At 39.5% G+C, this 18,994-nt stretch overlaps 1 protein-coding gene across 1 annotated transcript in view; it reads right to left on the reverse strand.

The window, feature by feature from the left end:
• LOC149202535 (uncharacterized) overlaps positions 1-17,324 on the reverse strand; it is a 248,085-nt gene extending 230,761 nt beyond the window's left edge. The window contains exons 1-4 of the mRNA XM_089401620.1: positions 17,312-17,324; positions 16,993-17,143; positions 16,739-16,810; positions 16,518-16,589 (exon numbers count right to left, since the gene is read on the reverse strand). Coding sequence (XP_089257746.1) covers positions 16,518-16,589; positions 16,739-16,810; positions 16,993-17,143; positions 17,312-17,324 — 308 coding nt within the window. The remainder of the gene's footprint in view (positions 1-16,517; positions 16,590-16,738; positions 16,811-16,992; positions 17,144-17,311) is intronic.
• Between the last annotated feature and the right edge of the window lie 1,670 nt (positions 17,325-18,994).

Here is an 18,994-nt window from a genome sequence, read left to right on the forward strand (position 1 = left end):
CAAATGCAGCCTTAAAACATATACAAATCAGAAACTAAAATAATTGAGACAAACGCACAAAGGACACACGTTATTTTTGGACAGTCATCTCCGGAAAAACCCAATGCGGGAAAACCAGTGCAGCAGATATGAGGGTTTTATTATTATGCAGTTTCTGAATAAAACTAGGGTTCTAGAAATGGCTCACCCAAGAGAGAATGCCCTCGGTAGTAGCACCTCTCCTTGGAGATAGATATTTCGGCTAATCAATCACCGGATGAATGATCCCTCAGCAGCAATGGCAGCTCCTTAGCTAGACAACGAAAGCTACTCCAAGCTTCTCTACTGCTCAGCGTCACCCTTCCCAGTTTACCAACACTCAGTTTGCCACACAAAAATCTCTCGGCCCTGCCTCTTGGCCTTTTGTTAGCTCTTCTAGCCTTTGCATTAGCCCCTTGGCTCTCTGCATAAGCTCTTAGACCCTCTGCATCACCCACGCTGGCCTCTTCAGCCTCTGCGTAGCTCCCAACTTCCTCTATATCAGCCTCTCTAGGTTCTACATTCTCTCTATAGTACTATCTCTGTCTCTCTACTATGTATTCTTGGCCTCATTCCGAACTGCCCCTCACTGCAACAGATCACTGGTTCAATTCTCTCAGCAAACCCCACCCCAAAAAATCGAACTAACTAATCAATTTTGGTGTATCTCCAACTGAACCTCAAGCTTCCTCTTATACTTTTCATGTTGAGTCTTCAACGACCGAGATTAAGTCCCTAATCAGCGGATACGATTAGATTTGGCTTGATCCATGTCATTTAAAACATTCTCACCTAGTTTTATATTAATACCCATTAATATTTTAATTTTCCTAAGTTTAGACTTAGGAACCCCATTAAAAATAATAATTATATTAATATCTCTCCAACCGGGTGGAATTTCTCCAAATGTTTTATGGGTCTTGGAGATCTTATGTGCCTTAGCATCTCCACCAATTGTCATGGCTAGATCACATCCAATGCTACCACAAATCAACACTCCCTCTTAGCAAGGAATGTGCTCTAGTAATGCTTCACCATAGAAACATCACATTGATCCTTCACACCGATACCTGTGCTGATGCTTGGACTGCTACCTCACATCATCTACACTTCTGCTTTCTATACTGCTGCCCATGACACTGCCACTGCCACTAATACATCTGTACTAGAGCTCCCTCTCAACTTGTTGCCCATAGCACTGCCATTGCTAACTACTGCACTGCAAATCAGTGATCGAGAAGTAAGTAATTGACTTCACCCAGACACTGACATCCTGGTTAGTCTAGAAGCCTCGTAATGTTGAAGACACCTCTGCTACTATCCTGTGCTCCCTCTGCTGCCACTGCACTGTTGCAACCTCTTCTGTGCCTCTCGTGTTGCTACAACCTCTACTACTCTACTACAAACTTCTGCTCTCTAGCACTACCTTGCCACTCCATCACACCTTGCTCTACCCAACACCTGTCATCATGCTATTGTATTTAAGGGCTCCCGTATCCGGTTGTGATCCAAGAGTTTGGGCACCTCAAGGATCCTGCCCCTAGTATGTAGTCCTCCTGACTACAACTCGATGTCTCCCCACCTCTTCTCTAGAGGTGCATGAGAACTCATGGCACAGTCGTCATCAGTCTCGACCTCTTTCTCCGCCTTAGGTGGAGCTACCTTAGAATCAGAAGCCTCTCCCTTGTTTTTCTTCCTAGGACACTAGGATGCATAATGTCCTAGCTCCCCACAGTGGAAGCACTTCACCTTGCACATGTCCTTCTTCTTCCTCTTCCCTTGTCGTCTCGCAGATGTTAGAGCTGCATCCTCCTCTTCCTCTTTCTTGATTCGACCTCCCTTGCCACTACTCCCCACCTTGGTCATCCTCTTGATCTCTTCTTGGTGGAGAGCTGCCCACATCTCCTTCCATCCTGAAAGAGTAGCCCTGCCCAGAATACTTTGGACAAATGTCTCCCACTCCTTAGGGACTGCATTCAGGGCAGTCTAACCATAAATTTGGGATCCAGTGTAGACCCCACGGAAGTAAGTTGGTCATGAATTCCTGCAACTTGACAATGAATGGATCTATCTGTTCTCCCTTCTACATCTAATATGACTGCAGTTGGTTCTCCAATAGCATCTTCCGCTGCACGAAAGTTCCCTGATACAAGGTCATCAAAGTGTCCCACATCTCCTTTGTTGTGTTCGTTTCAGAAATATGTGGTATGACACGATCTTTGACCTCGTCTAGGATCATGCACTTTGCCCTCGCCATTGCATCCTCATACTTCTCATTCTCAGCTGGGTCAACTGGGATATCCATGGTTCTCAAGGCAAAGTCCTTGATGCGATGTCGATCCAGGACTGCTAGGAGCCTGGCCTCCCAGACGACAAAGTTGGATACCCCGTCCAACCTTTCTTGATCCCTCAATCTGTTCACTGCCATTTCAGCTCCTCTTCTAGACTCCCTCTGAGTTTCAAATCCCCTCCTAGAAATCTCCCTCTAAGTCCTGATTTCCTTACTGGAAATCCTCCTGCCAAATGTCAAACCACTCCTCTCCAATCCTCCTTGCAATTGCAACTCAAATTTGGATTTCTTGGCTAAAAATCCATCAAGGTAGCAACTCCCTCTACCTTGGTTCTGTCCCCTTAGGTATTGTTCTACACTGACAAAAACAACACCTCACCATCTTCTCAATCAAAATTTGCCAATAGCTCCCCCAAGCCCTGAAAACTAAAGAAGTAGAGCCTTTCAGGCTCTGCGCAATCCTAGCAACGACAGAATCTGTTCCTCCTAGCCACAACATTGATCCTTCCTAGTTGAGAAAGATGATTGGGCACTATGTAGGTCTAATCTGCCTCTCTGCCTCCGCGTTGATCCTCCTCCTGGCTTGAAATGATGACGTAGGCCCTCTACATCACTTCTTATCTACTACTTCCACTCTGGAACAACGTTGTCTCTCGGGACAACTGTTACTGTTGCAAATTCTCCAGATTACTACTGGTTCCTTCAGTTCTCCTATGATCTACAATGCTCTGGTACCATGTTGAAATTTCTAGGTCTGACACGTTAGAAATCCTTACTGCATTATCTGGTTTATTTTCTCCTACTTGTTCTTCTCATTAAAAAGTTATTTATAAATATAAATACTGAAAATAAACACAAATGCAGCCTTAACAAATATACAGATCAACAACTGAAATAAATGAGACAAATGCACAAGGGACATCATTATTTTTGGACAATCGTCCTCGAAAAAACTCAATGCGGGAAAACCAGTGTAGCAGATATGAGGATTTCATTATTATGCAATTTCTAAATACAACTAAGGTCCCTGAAATGGCTCACCCAACAGAGGATGCCCTCGGTAGTAGTACCTCTCCTCAGAGACAGATGTTCCGGCTGATCAATCACCGAATGAATGATCCCATAGCAACAATGGAAGCTCCTTAGCTAGACAACGAAAGATGCTCCAAGCTTCTCTATTGCGCTATGTCACTATGTGGGACTGCGTCACCTTCCCAGCTCACCAGCACTTAGTCTGCCCCACGAAAATCTCCCTACGCTACCTCTTGGCCCTGTGTGAGCTCTGCTAGGCTTTGCATAGCTACTGAAGCCTCTGCGTCAGCCCCTTGGCTCTCTATGTTAGCTCTCAAACCCTCTACGTCACCCACGTTGGCCTCTTTAGCCTTTGCTTAGCTCCCAGCTGCCTCTGTGTCAACCTCTCCAAGCTTTGCTCTCTCTCAGGTACTATCTTTTCCTATCTGCTATGTATTTTTAGCCTCATGCTGAACTGCCCTTTGCTGCAACAAATCACTGGTTTAATTCTCTTAGCAAACCCTGCTCCAGAAAATCAAACCCACTGACCAATTTTGGTGTATCTCCAACTGACCCTCAAGCCTCCTCTTATACTTTTCCTGTTGAGTCTTTAACGACTGAGATTAAGTCCCTAATCAATGACTAAGATTAGATTTGGATTGATCCATGTCATTTAGAATATTCTCACCTAGTTTTATAATAATACACATTAATATTTTAATTTTCCTAAGTTTAGACTTAGAAACCCCATTAAAAATATTAACTATTTTAATATCTCTCCAACTTGGTGGAATTTCCCCTAACGATTTCTGGGTCTTGTAGATATTATGTGCCTTAGCCTCTCCACCAATTATTATTTTAATATCTCTCCAACTTGGTGGAATTTCCCCTAGTGATTTCTGGGTCTTGGAGATCTTATGTGCCTTAGCCTCTCCACCAATTTTCATGGCTAAAGCACATCCAACGCTGCCACAAATCAATAGTATAAACTTGACACCTAGACATTGTTGATTTGAGGTAGCATCGGATGTGCTCTAGCCATGAAAATTGGTGGAAAGGCTAAGGCACATGAAATAACCAATACCCAGAAAGGGTTTGGGCATATTCTAAATAGTTTGGGAGATATTAAAATAAATAATATATTTAATGAAGTCCCTAAGTCTAAACTTAGGGAAAATAAAATATTAATGTGAATTAATATAAAACTATGGTAGAATGGTCCAAAAGTCATGGATCAAGCTAGATCTAACCTTAACCATTGATTAGGGACTTAATCTCGACCGTTGATTTGTCAACAAGAAAAGTATAAGAGGAGGCTTGAGGGTCACTTGGAGAAGACACCGAGGGAGACCAGTCAGCTCAATTTCTAGAGCGGGGTTAGCTGAGAAATTGAACCAGTGGTCTGGTGAGTAGTCAGGAAGTAGCACGTATGGAACAAAGAGATGGGATCAGCCACTAGAGATCAGCGCTGAGGCAGGAGAGGCAGACGCAGGGCACTTCAGGCAGACGCAGAGGCAGCAGGAGACTGTGCAGTCATTAATTGGGCCTGCATGAGTGACGGAGAGAGGCCCAAGGCTAACACAGTCAAGCGGAAGCTAATGTAGAGGGTCTGAGAGCCATGCATAGGTCATCCGGGCTGACACTGGGATTGGGAGAAGCACTGGAGAATTTTTCTCTCTGGGTAAGCCAGTTTGGCACCCTATTGTATTGAAGAATTGTTGAATAATAAAATCCTCCCTTGTTGCACCAATTTTCCCACATTGGGTTTTTTTGGGGACATTAGTCCAAAATAATTGTGTCAATGTGTTGATTCTTGTGCATATTTTTTTTTCTGTATTACCGTCTGATATCTGCAACAATATTTATTTTAATGTTTATTGAAGTGATTTCATAAATAATTTATTGTGGAATAAGTAGGAAAAGTAAATCAGTTGTTGCAGTGATAGAATTTTCACATGGTATCAGAGCAAGTAATCAGAGATAGGAAAGGAAAATCAGTTATGGGTCAAGACCACGATATAGAGGCATCCACGTCAAGGGACTCACACAGATTTTCAAAAGATTGCACAAGAGAGAGATTTCGATTTCTTTATGTTAGCTTCCAAGATGGAAGAAGAAGTGGCGTGTATGACTAGTGTTGCATCATCAAAAGTATGTTATATAGACAGTGGTGCCTTGTGGCATATGATGAGAATCAAGGAGTGTTTTTTAGAATATCGGGAAGAGAATATGAACTTTCATATCACCATGGGAACAAATAAAACCGTACTCCAGTAGGGAAGGGTACCATAGTTTTTTAGACAGAATTAGGAGAACGGTTCCTTGCTACAAATGTGTTGCATGTACCAAGATTGGTGATGAACTTACTTTCTACGTCTCAACTATAAGGCAAGGGCTATGATGTCTACTTCATCAAGGAAAAGGTATACGTCAAACACCCGAGCTAGAAAAAGAAAGTGTAGATCAGGATCAAAAGTAATAGGTTGTATACATTACAACTAGAATCACCAAGGGCACTAATAGGAAGTCATGGAGACAAGGACTTAAAGGATGGGTCACTTGCACCATGGAGCTCTGAGAATTCTCAGAAGCACTGTAATAGGAGTTCCAGATTTGAGTATGAAACGAGATGATGTATGCAGGGGATGTTCTCTAGGAACGCATGCCAAGGCAACATTTCCTAGGAGCAAACACAAGGCCAAGAGTGTACTAGGATTGATACACTCAGATATCTGCGGACCTATGTTCGTCAAAGCTCTCAGTGGTGCCGAGTATTTACTTACCTTCATTGATGACCACTCAAGGAAAACTTGGATTTATTTTCTGAAAACCAAGAATGAGGTTTTTTTTCGATTCAAGTAGTTCAAGGCTCTGGTGGAGAATCTGACTGGGAAGAAAATAAAAATTTTGCTCGCAGATAATAGTGGAGAATATTTCGATAAGGAATTCACTGATTTTTGTGCTAATGAGGTCATCAGAAGAGAGTGGACAACTCCCTACAATCTGAAGCAGAATGGGTTAGCAGAAAGAAAGAACAAGACTATTGTAGAAGTAGCTAGGGCCATGATGTATGATCAGGATATGCCAAAATTCTTGTGGGCAGAAGCATGCAACACAACAGTCTATGTTCAGATCAGGACTCCTAATCGGGCATTAGGCAAGATTACTCCAGAGAAAGTCTTCATAGGGAAGACCCCTGAAGTCAATCATTCAGGATATTTGGGAGTCTAGCATATTTCCGCATACCCGAAGAAAAGAGGAAAAGCTAGATCAGACCGCGAAAAAGGGATATCTAGTGGGATATAACAAGAATGCTAAGGCATATAGAAACTATCTTCGAGGGAGAAGAAAGGTAGTAGTACGTCGAGATGTAAAGTTCATGGAGGACAAGGCTTTTAGAAGATCTCACGAGATGCATTCCGAGGAACGGTTGAAAGAGGATCCATTGGCTATGCCTCTTCAACTAACAGAAGGGAAGAATTCTTCCTCAGGTCAGGAAGATTCTCAGGATGAGGAGGAGGAGCAGATAGAAGCACTTGCTGGCAGAGGAAGAACCAGCAGGGAAATTCATCATATTCTGCGAGACGCAGAGGACTTCATTAATGTGCCAAGAAACAATAAGAGGGAGCAAAAACAACCAGATAGTTATTAAGTGTTAGTACCTCAAGATGTAGAGCATGCCAATTTCAAGGAGGCAGCTCAAATCAGGTTTGGCTAGATGTGACAGTAGAGGAGTATAACTCCATAATGGTGAACGATGTTTGGGAGGTGGTGTCAAGGCCTCAAGACAGATCAGTGGTAGGTTCAAGATGGATCTACAAGATCAAATATGCTGCAAATGGAAGTGTTGAGAAATACAAGGCGAGGTTTGTGGCTAAGGGGTACGCTCAAAAGGAAGGGATTGACTATGAGGAGACCTTCTCCCCGGTAGCCAGGTATACATCTATTAGGACCGTGATATCTCTTACTGCCTAGATGGGATGGGAGATCCATCAGATGGATGTCAAAACGACATTTCTAAACGGGGTAATAGAAGAAGAGGTATACATTGAAAAACCAAAGGGCTATGAAACTCATGAGAAGAAGTCTCATGTATGCAGATTGAAGAAAGCCTTGTATGGGCTGAAGCAGGCACCGAGAGCATGGTATGGTCGAATAGATGGCTACTTGTAGAAGATGGGATTTGTCAAGAGTGACGCGGATCTGAATCTCTACTATTTAGTTGTAGAGAACGAGCCACTAATCTTAGTATTATATGTGGATGATCTCTTTCTGACAGGATCATCCGAACTCATTAGGGACTGCAAGAAGAATCGAACCACTGAATTCGATATGAAGGATTTGGGACAAACGCACTACTTCCAAGGGTTGGAATTTTGGAAACGGAAAGGAGAAACCTTCCTTGGGCAAGGGAGGTATGCTACAGAAATCCTAAAAATATTTGGGATGGGGGACTATATACCTATGGCTATGCCAATGATCACCAACTAGAAGAAGATTAATGCATCAGAAGACAAGGATGTCGATCCCACCCTGTACAAGTAGTTCATAGGGTCCCTGATGTATCTGGTCAATACCAAGCCAGACATTTGCTATGCTATCAACACCCTAGTCAGCTCATGGTGGAACCAAAGAGGGCACACTGGGCAACAACCAAACACGTTCTCAGGTATTTATAGGGAACAGTCGATTATGGGCTCTTGTACACCAAGGGTAAGGATATCAGGTTGAGTGGATTTACTGATGCAGATTGGGCAGCAAGTTCAATGGATCAGAAAAGAACCTCTGGGTACAGTTTCAACATTGGGTTAGGAATGACCTCCTGGTGCAGTAGGAAACAAAAGTCTGTGGCTCTGAGCTCATCTTAGGCAGAATATATGGAAACAAGCACAGGTTCATGTGAGGCCATATGGCTTAGAAAACTTCTGGTGAACCTATTCAAAAGGAATATGGAGGCGACCAGGATCATGTGAGATAATCAAAGTTTCATCAAGCTCTTTGAGAATCTAGTGTTTCATTATAGGTCGAAGCATATTGATATCTGGTGTCACTTTGTCAGAGACTATGTCCAACGAGGAGCTGTACATTTGAGCTACAAGGTGGCAGATATCCTCACCAAGGCCCTTGGAAAGACAAAGTTTGACCACTTCAGGGAAAATATGGGGATGGTAAAGAACCCATTTCAGAAGTAGAGATGGGAGTGATAGCAACATGGATAAATAGGGAGTTGCAATGCGGATGCAATGTTGGGAGAAAGGACCATCAGTAGCACAGATGCAGAGGGTGTTCGTACAGATGCAGAAATGGCAGAGCCATGGGAAGCAGTAGAGGATACAATAGCGCAAAGGATGTTGGGCAGGGAGGTTTAGCATCAGCACAGGGACTGATGCCAGATGATCAGGGTGATAATCAGTGAGAAGTATTACTAGAGCACAGTTCTCACTAAGAGGTAGTGTTGATTTGAGGTAGCATCGGATGAGCTCTAGCCATGAAACTTGGTGGAGAGGCTAAGGCACATGAGATCTCCAATACCAAGAAAGGGTTTGGGTAGATTCTAAATAGTTTGGGAGATATTAAAATAATTAATATTTTTAATGAAGTCCCTAAGTCTAAACTTAGGAAAAATAAAATATTAATATGAATTAATATAAAACTGTGTTAGAAAGGTCCAAAAGTCATGGATCAAGCCAAATCTAATCTTAGCCATTGATTAGGGACTTAATCTCAGCCATTAATTTGTCAAAGAGAAAAGTGTAAGAGGAGCTTGAGCGTCACTTGGAGAAGACACTAAGGGAGACCAGTCAGTTCAATTTCTGGAGCGAGGTTAGTTGAGAAATTGAACCAACGGTCTAGTGAGCAGTCAAGAGGCAGCAAATACGGAACAGAGAGATGGGATCAGCCACTAGAGATCAGCGTTGAGGCAAGAGAGGTAGACATAGGGCACCTCAGGCAGACGCAGAGGCAGCAGGAGACTGTGCATTCAGTAACTAGGCCTGCATGAGTGATGCAGAGAGGCCCAGGGCTGACACAGTCAAGTAGAAGCTGACACAGAGGGTCTGAGAGCCACACAGAGGTCAGTCGAGCTGACGCTGGGATTTGGATAAGCACTGGAGAAATTTTTCTCTCTGGGTAAGCCACTTTGGCACCCTGTTGTACTAAAGAATTGCTGAACAATAAAATCCTCCCTTTCTGCACCTATTTTCCCACATTGGGTTTTTCCGAGAACATTAGTCCACAATAGCTATGTCAATGTGTTGATTCTTATGCATATGTTTGTTTTTGTATTACGGTGTGATATCTGCAACAATATTTATTTTAATGTTTATTGAAGTGATTAATAAATAACTTATTGTGGAATAAGAAGGAAAAGTAAATCAGTTGTTGCAGTGATAGAATTTTCACAGACATCACTTGACTCCCAAACGCGACATGTTGACTTGAAATAAAGACATGAAACATAGATTTGACTTATAGATGAATGATAGTGAGTTGACACTTTGACTCTGACTTGACATGACTTTGCATAGACTTATATACCTTTTAGTGACATGACATACCTAGTGATTTGAGACACACATAATGACCTTTTGTACATCTTTTTGACGAGAAAAATGGATAGTACTATATGACTTGTGATCGGAAACAGAAGTGATAAGACATATGCGAGTAGCCCTCTTTGGACCAAGCTTTAGAGATTTGAGAGTAGGTAATAGGGATGACCTGAGGCACCTTGGTTTGAGCTATTATTGTTACTCTTTCGTGCCCCGTATAGGCAGTAATTCAATGATGTAGCAATCTAATTATGAGCTCTTGATGACTATTCATTCATGAGTAATGTATTATAGTGACCATGATGTGCAGTTGTCAGTGATATGCAGTGATAAGCAATGACAGTGATGTGCAGTTTTCAGTGGTATGTAGTGATAAGCAGTGATAAGTGATGAGCAGTGATCAGTGATGTGTAGTGATCGGGTGTTAGATGAGAAATACAACATTATATTCTATAAAGCATTCTTATATTGATTTAGAGCACAGGGGGATCCAGTCTGAAAATTGTGAAACGCGATCCACCAGCTCTTCAGGGCGATTAGAGACACCTTCAGGTTGTGGCCTGAGAAGATTCTTCAATTAACGAATTCTAAGACCTCTAGACCAAGACCAATACCCTTCCAAGATCAATTCCAACCTTCTTGATGATGTTCTTCCTTTGTCCAAGTCAAACCAAGTCAAATCTCTTCCAACAACACAACGTCGACCCCCAACTTCAGAATTTCAGCTTCTATTGCAGGTCCCAAAATTTCAGCCCCTGCAATTGCTACTGCATCCACACGTGAGAGAAAACTTCAGCCTTCCAAGGCCTCCTAGCAACTTCACTTGGCTTGCTTCCTTGTCTAGGGCTAGTACGTGACCTATTAGGCTCCTTTTCCAGCAACTTGAGAATTTTGACCTTTAAGGAGTAAAACCCTAGCCTTCCTTCTCCGCACGTGTGAGATAGAGAGAGAGATAAATATCCCAAAACACTTCTTCTTTCATCCTTCTTATCCTTTACTAGCCTTATTCTTCTTTTCCTTCATTTAGATGATGAGAAAATGAATGTGTGTCCAAAGGAGGTCGAGTTCCTTCATTTATATAGGCTTCTAACATGAGCAATGCTCCTCAAAATAGGCCGGCTTCTTAGCTGTCAGGCCAAATTGGTCTTAGAGGGTCTTTTGACACTTTTAAATACAAAATTAATTATCTTTACAAGTTACAATGTGCCCGATGGGGTCTTCAACTTATGACAATGACTCTTTTGACTTATTTACCTAGGACAAACCCTAGAAGCACTCAATGGGTGTTTGACCTCTAAAATAAAAGACCTTGAGCATGAAACCCATGCTTCAAAATAGCAATAATTATTTTTGTTTCATTTTAGAATATTCAAGAATCAAAAGTAAATTTCATATTGATGAAGACCAGACCTAGTTACACATTTTTCACAATGGCGTCCTTCTGATTGTAGTAGGTTATTAGGGTGTAGAAGTATCCTACAAGTTGTTAACTATAAATCAGGGGGTTGGATCCTCCTTCAGTTGTCGTTGAAAATTTGATGTAATTATTTTCCTTTAAAAAGGGAGAAGACAATTATTAAGAATCATTCGATGGTTTTTGACCTGGAGGGGGTTTTCCACCTAAAAGATCTTGTGTCTACTGTCTCCATCTTTTTGCATTGTTGTATGATGTTGTTTATTGGTTTATCTATCTAATGCTGAATAATAATGATATTTCTGAAGATTAACTAATGCTCTAAGAAGGATCAATAATGTGTTAATTGCTAAGAAATAATAATTCACCCCCCTCTCAGTATTTCCAACAATGACATTTAACTGTGATGTTATGGTTTTATTTACTTAATTATGTTTATGTTATCATCATCAAATAAATATCAAAAATAATAAAATCATGTGAACACAAGATATAGGCTATATTGCACACTTTTTGTCAAAGTTCAAGGAAACAGATATGCCAATGTAATGTTCCTAAACAGGAATATAAGTGATATTCTAAACAAATAAATAGTGCAACAACATAAAATTAAAAACATGCATTAAACACCCATAAGACACTATAAATCTGAAAATTCTGAGCCATATATTATAAAATCTGAGACAATATCTACAATATAAATGAAGTGGTGCACTTAGGCTTGTCTCAAAGACAAGTTGGACCAATCCCAGGTGATAGAATAGCTGAGGTGATGGTTGCTCAGTCGCTGCACCTCTCTGCACTGTGTTGTCCCAGTAAACCTATGGTTATGATGACTTCAACCTTCTGGAATGTGCCTAGAAACCACCTAGAAAATTATGTCCTTTCAACCTTAGACTACTTGGACAAAACCCAGAAAAACCCAGAAGGGAATTTCTTTGGTTTTGATTTTGGATTTTCGGCCTCCTTGGAGCCCCTCTCCAGCTACTACTGCCAAATTCGATTTGCAGGAAACAACCTACAAATCCACCTGGAAACACCCCTCAAATGTTGAGTTCACCTGTGATAATTGATTCCTTGCTCCCTAGATGATCCTTGGCCCGGATGGCTGCTCTCCTAAGCCCCACGAATTTGCTGCTAGAGGCCTCTGTGCAGTCCCTCTGCCCAGAAATGCGTACTGTTGTAATCACTGACTGGTTGGCTGCAAAAATCAAAGAAAATGTCCTCAACCCACTACCTTTCCTGCTCCCAGAACTCCCAACAAGCTAGGGACTTCCCGGTTGGCTCAAACCTCTTCTTCGTGTTTCTAGCTACCCAGAAAGTACGCAGTCTCCCCTCTGCATGGCTAGATGGAATGTATGTCGATGTTGGAACTCTTGCAATCTCTGTGAAACAGCCTCCCTAGGGCCGGCATGGATAGTCCCCCGAAGTAGAGGTTGAATGTCCTCTGCGGAAGACTCGTGGCTAAATAGCTGGTAGACTCGTTAAGCAATAGAGCGTACAAAGGCAAGTTTGTTTGTCAAATGATCAGAATGCTCCAAAATGAGAGCTCCTTCCTCTTTTATCACTTTGGGTCCCCTTAGCCTCTTGTGGGCCCCTCCTTCCACTAATTCAATTCCCTCCAATGCATTCCTTGGCCAAGTTCGAATTATTCATGTGGGTGGCCCCCACATTCCACTAGCTGCCAGAAATAAAGTTGAATTGCCTATAGTTCCTAAGTTCTACGTGTGGAGTCCTCCTCCTAAGCCAAAAATGATGCCAAAGTTGTGTAGCATCACCCCGTGGGCCGTGACTAATACATTTGAGAAGGGACATGACAGCCAAAAATTATTCAATTGATCAAATCATCTTTCAATAGTTTATTTGTGTCATTGTTAACCCATTCTACAATTTTGTAATGTAAATGATGCTAGTAAGACCATGAATGTATCTAACAACCTAGGTAATCCTATTATTTTAGTGGAAAGTTTCATCTTAGGGTGTTTCTCGTCTCACTGACTCATTTGTGTTTCTAAACGTAGATAGTTCGACAAAGTTTTTCCCTCCAACCTCACCCCAAAGTTAGGGTTGAATTTTTGTCAAAATATTAGGTGAGTCCTAGTGTTTTAGTCGAGTCCTATGTAAAAATGATTTGGCAATAATTTAACCTAGTTGGCTAAATTATTTGATTAAAAATCACTTGGTTTACTAGATCATATTGTGTCGCAGAATTGGGTATATAATTTAAGGGTCTAAATCGAACGGGTATTCCCCCTTTGAGGGTTGAATTTGTAAAAATCTTATGTAAAAAATATTTTAATTCATGGTTCCTCATACTTAGACACCATAGCTAAAATATTAGAGGTGGAAAAAATATTAAATCCCCTCATGTGTCAATTAATTAATTTTTCTGGCAAAAATAAAATTAATCCTAAGACAAAAAATTAATCAATTAGACTTAAAATTAAAATTCTTAGAGAAATTAAATTCTCCAAGTGGAAAAATTCGTGTGTATCAAAGAAATTAATTTTTGGAGGCCCCCACCAAGGGAATATTGGAAATTTCAAGAAAAATTGAGCCCTTGGTCCTTGGTGGTTAAGTCAGTCAATTTTTTTAGGAAATTAACTCAAAATAATTAATTTTGAACTAATAAAAAATGGATCAAAATAAAATTTCGAAAATTCCTTAAAAATAAAAATTCAATGGCTAAGATTAAAAGATTATGAAGTGTTTTTCGATGACCAAGGTTATTTTGACAAGGATCAAGCCAACTAGTTGTTATTTTTCCACTTGGAGGATTTATCTCTATATAGAGAGTCATTTGTGTGTCAAATTCATCTGATGTCTCGCTAAGAAATTGTTGCAAAAGCATTGATGTAACAATATTGTCCCATTGGGAATGTTTATTTGAATCATAATAAAGACTTTCGGGTGCAATTCAAGGTATTCAATGTTCATAGATTTGTGGTATGCGTTGGGTATGGTCTCTCCTATATTGTGTTGATTAATGTTAAAATTTGTTTTTCATTAGACAGGGATAACATCATTCTATTAATAGATTTTGGGTTTATTTTAGATGATTTGATTCACCATATGTCTAACAATTTTTCTTGAGAAATACATATAGTGTTTGTAAGTTCCCAGTCCTTGGTCTCCAAGTTCACAAACTCTGGGCATGAACCGATCTTGTTTTGAATCCAAATATTTATGTGGCTGATTTAACTTGCTAAGCCTATAGTGTGCATTAATTTTTCAAAGTATTATTAGCTATTTATCAAAGAAAAATTCCATAAAAAAATTATTTCTCCAAAATTTTCAAGCATTGTATATTTGTAAAATAACTTTTGTATATTATTTTTGCTAATTGGGGTTTTTAGATTTTTTGTATATATTGGGGTTTTGAGTATTTGTAAATATGTTTGTGCTGGTGAGATCTAGTGGAGAAAGCTAGAATAGAGTTAGATCTAGGCCCTTGAGGGTAGGATCTAGTATCTAAAATTTTTTGTAGGGCCAGTTATTGAAGAAATTGAGCAGAATTGTAGATCTGAAGGAATTAAATTTTTCTGAAGTTGCGATTTCATGTTTTACCCATCCTAGACCTAGATCCAGCCTCTCCAAGGCCAATGTTCTCCTCTATCCCCCCTGTGTCAGCCCTTTTTCCCTATGTGTCATCCTTTTAGGGATTTTTAGCATTGGTCATACCCTCTAGGGGCCTCGGCCTACCCTTTCAGCCCTAGCGTTTTTGGTTTTAGGCCTTGAAATGCCTAGCCATGGATCGTAGGCCAATCGGCTGCACTACTAAGCTCTAGACAACTACCTTAAAGGCTAGCCATGGCCTTTTTACACCCTAATTTTCCCTAGTTCACCAACATCAAGCCCTTTGGTCTTTCTCTTTCTCCTTTACCCTTCATTTTCCCTTTCTTGGTCCTTTTTGACCCCTTTTCAGCATTCTTTGGCCCCTCTTCCTTAGCCATTGTCTTTCTTGAGTCCTCTCCTGAGCCTTTAACCCTCTTATAGCCCTAACTTGGCCGTTAGCCATTTTTGAAATTTTTTGTGACTGAATACTTGGTGGGTTTTGCATAATTTTGGGCTCAAAAAGTTTGATTTGCAAGTGGCAACTTCATTGCAAAATTGTGGCAAGTTTGGGCAAAGTGATTTTCAAGGTCTTTGGCCTAGGGTTTACTCTCTAAACCCTAATTTATCATTTATCATTGTTTTATTACAGCTATAAATTATGATTTGTAAAAGTGACTTAAAGCCCTAAGAAACACATTCAATAGATCAAAATACTCTAAATTTGCATAATTTGATTTTTCTAGAAATTTGGCCACTTGGGCATTGAGTATCTAGCTTGGATCTAAATTTTAACTTGCTGAAAATTATCTGCATAATTACTAAATCAGATCTGATATTTTCTTAATATCATACCTTAAATATCTTAAAAAATCAAAATTTTTAGTTTGGCAAGTTATTTTTAAGTTTTAGGCATGTTTTGGTACTTGTTGTAACATTGACGTATCATTGTTCACAAATTTTCTTAAAGTGAATCAGATCTGAATTTTTTTTTAATACTGCATTTCCAAGTGGGCTAAACTCATGATTTACATTAGGCAAACTATTGGGCATCTCATTGAGCATCTTTGTTTATCATAGGCTTGTTGTTTCTTGGATCTATATTGATTTACAATTGTTGTCTTAATCTCATCACAAGTGTCTTTTTCATAGTAGTTTGTTGTTGTTAAGCTCTAATAATTGATTGCCTTGAGTTAGAATTGAGAATCCGTTAACTTGGCACTTCAAACACTCAACATCTAAGTTCTAATCTTGTTGAGGAATTATGGTTTGAAATTTTAAAAATTATTTTGATGAATTATGGTTTGAAATTTTAAGAATAATTCTTTTTTATTAAAAATTAATTATTTCACGTATTTTTTAAAAGACTAGTTCTTTGATATTTCACCAATCCAAGTTTTTTGGCTATGGTTGAAAACTTGAATTGATAGGTGAACTGAATCAATTACCATTTCCAATTTAAAAGTATATGTTAAAATGGCTTCAATAATATCCATTCATAGAATTTCTTGTAAATAGACAAGTTGTATTGAAAGTAATTTTAATTTAAGTAAACAAACATAATCTGTTAAATATTTTTACAAATCCTTACATGTAATCATGTACTTCATAAGATTATTAATAATAAAAAATGAGTCGGAATTTTAGGATCACAGATGCAAGATGAGAAAGAAAAACTCACAAGTAGTTTAAAACAAATAAATCACCAATCTCATTAGGAATTTGTCCAGAGAGAGCATTTCCTTCCAAGTCACTGCATACATAATATAGTTAATAAACCAAGGTCAACATGGGTTATAAAGTGTTGCTAAGTAACACTGCATGGTAAACCATAATAATCATCTTAAATGCACATAATACCAAAACTTAAAAGTAGTATATTGAACATATGGAGTTACTTACAGTATTTCTAGTCTCTTTAGATGGCCAATAATTGGTGAAATTTCTCCACCCAAATTCAAATGAGGAAGGTTCCTACGCAAAAAAATAGGAACAAAATACGAAAATATCAACCACAAAATCATAACTAAAACAACTTTGGGTAGAAGAAAAAGACTTAAGCTCCCAATGACAACTTTTTTAATTTCCAATATAGCATATTTAACATATATTAAGTTTACAAGCTAGCATATAGGAAAAAGAAAATCCAAACTTACAATTGTACAATAGATGCATTATTACATGTAACACCCTGCCATGTGCAATAGTCATTGTGGTTTTTGGATGAACCATTGATCCAATCATGCAATGTATTGTCATTGTCTTGAAATGATGCCTTGATTTTTAATAGGACCCTTGAAAAATGACCTGTAAATAAAAGTAGAAAAACTTGAATCAAATGATATATCCAAATTTTTAAAAATTACAAAAAAAAAAAACTAAATTTCATGATATGATTGGTATTTTACTAAAATGGGATAGTGTTTTTTTAATGTTTGTCATTCTTTATAAATCAAAGAAAACAAGAAGGTAGACAATCATCTGTCATTGTATCTAGTGAGAAAAACTATTGCGTTGTCGCTAGGGCTTATTTGCTATGGTTGTTCTATATGTTGAATATTATTGTGCTATAGAGTCTTCTCCATTTATTGCAAATTTCTTCCCAGGTTTAACAATTGGTATTAAAGTAATTGTTGGCTTCAAGGTAACATTGTTGTAGTGAAGTTAAGGAAACTAAATTTATGAAATCTTGGTTCGTTGGGGCCTCGTTTTGAGAACTTTATTGAAGATCCTTTTAGACCTAGTTGTCTAGGTTAAGGATATCAAACTGGAGTGTTGCATTGTTGCAAAAGTGATTTTTTGCGGTAGCTAGCTTCAATGAGAGGTTGGGGATAATAAGAAGAGTTGGGACAGCAAGATCAGGTTATGATCTTTGGTCTGATCACACGATGGTTAAGGAATATGCAAGGTAGAGCCCCTTCAAGCTAGTATATGGGTTAGAAGAAAATCTCCCCATAAATTGCAGTTGCCCATCTTGCATTACTTGAAGGCAGACACCAAAGAAAAATATGTTGTGCAGTCTAGAATAAATCAACTCATTGAACTGGAAGAATCTAGATACCTCGTTTTGGATTAATGAACAAGAATCAAGAAAGGATTTAGGCATTTGATCGAGGGACTAGGCCTAGAGATTTTGAGCCAGGAAGTATGTTCCTTGTTACCCACCACATGTGGGTGAACCCATAGGAGAATTATTTCTCCTAGATGGTCCTTAGTCAACATTCAACAGTGCCTTGCAGCCAATGGATAGCTCAATGTGCCATCATTTCCACCATCTGAGCCAGACTTTATGCTCCCTTGCCCATCTGTTATGATTATATGTTTGAAGGTGGGCCTTCCAACCCCAAAGGAATGGATTTCATTATGTAGTTGGGTATTTTTGCTTACTTATCATGGACACTTCTGGGCAATCATTAATGGGGGGGTTTAGAAAAAAGAATGGGCTTGGTTTGTACTCTTGTCCCCTTGTCCAATTTGGTTGTTAACCTTGTATCCTAACCCATGGGATCTCATTTATTGGCTACTAGCTTTAGGAGTGGCACTACATGGGAAATCTCGATTTTGGTTGTGTGGTCCTGCTTCTCGACATGACATACATCACTCCCCTCTGCTCATTATAACCCCTTTTCACAAAATTTCCATCCGGGTCCATAAGGATTTAGCCTCCCCCCCCCCCACCTTGTCTAAACTTTGGGTCAGGATTGGAACGATGCCCCAGAGGTTGATGCAGCTAAAAGAAAAATTAAAGCATAATTTGGCCACTCTCAATAGAAAATGTACCATAAAACGCAAAATATGGTCAGGACATACAATTTTGGCATGTGGGTAAAATCTAAACATGACCTCTACCCCTATCATTATGGTCATCACCCTAGTTCCTATGGCCCCTATATTGGCCCCTTGAATCATTAAGGAACCCATGATTGTCCTAACCACTAGTGGGTGATGAACTGCCCAACCTTAAGGGGGTATTCAATGTTATATCATTCACATCATGCTCTCATCCCCTGGAGCCATTAGCAGTTATAAAAGAAAAGTCATACAATGAAGGGTGGAAAAACAAAGGTCTAGGTAACTCATTTACCATGATTGCTCCCTCTTACATATATACACCCAAGTGTGGGCTTCCCTCATAGTAGCTACCCTTGTACTATGGCA

The sequence above is a fragment of the Pinus tabuliformis genome, chromosome 2_1 (genome assembly GCF_031772625.1).
Source record: "Pinus tabuliformis cultivar Carrire ecotype Pingquan chromosome 2_1, CPIR1, whole genome shotgun sequence".
In the NCBI taxonomy this organism is placed as follows: Eukaryota; Viridiplantae; Streptophyta; class Pinopsida; order Pinales; family Pinaceae; genus Pinus; species Pinus tabuliformis.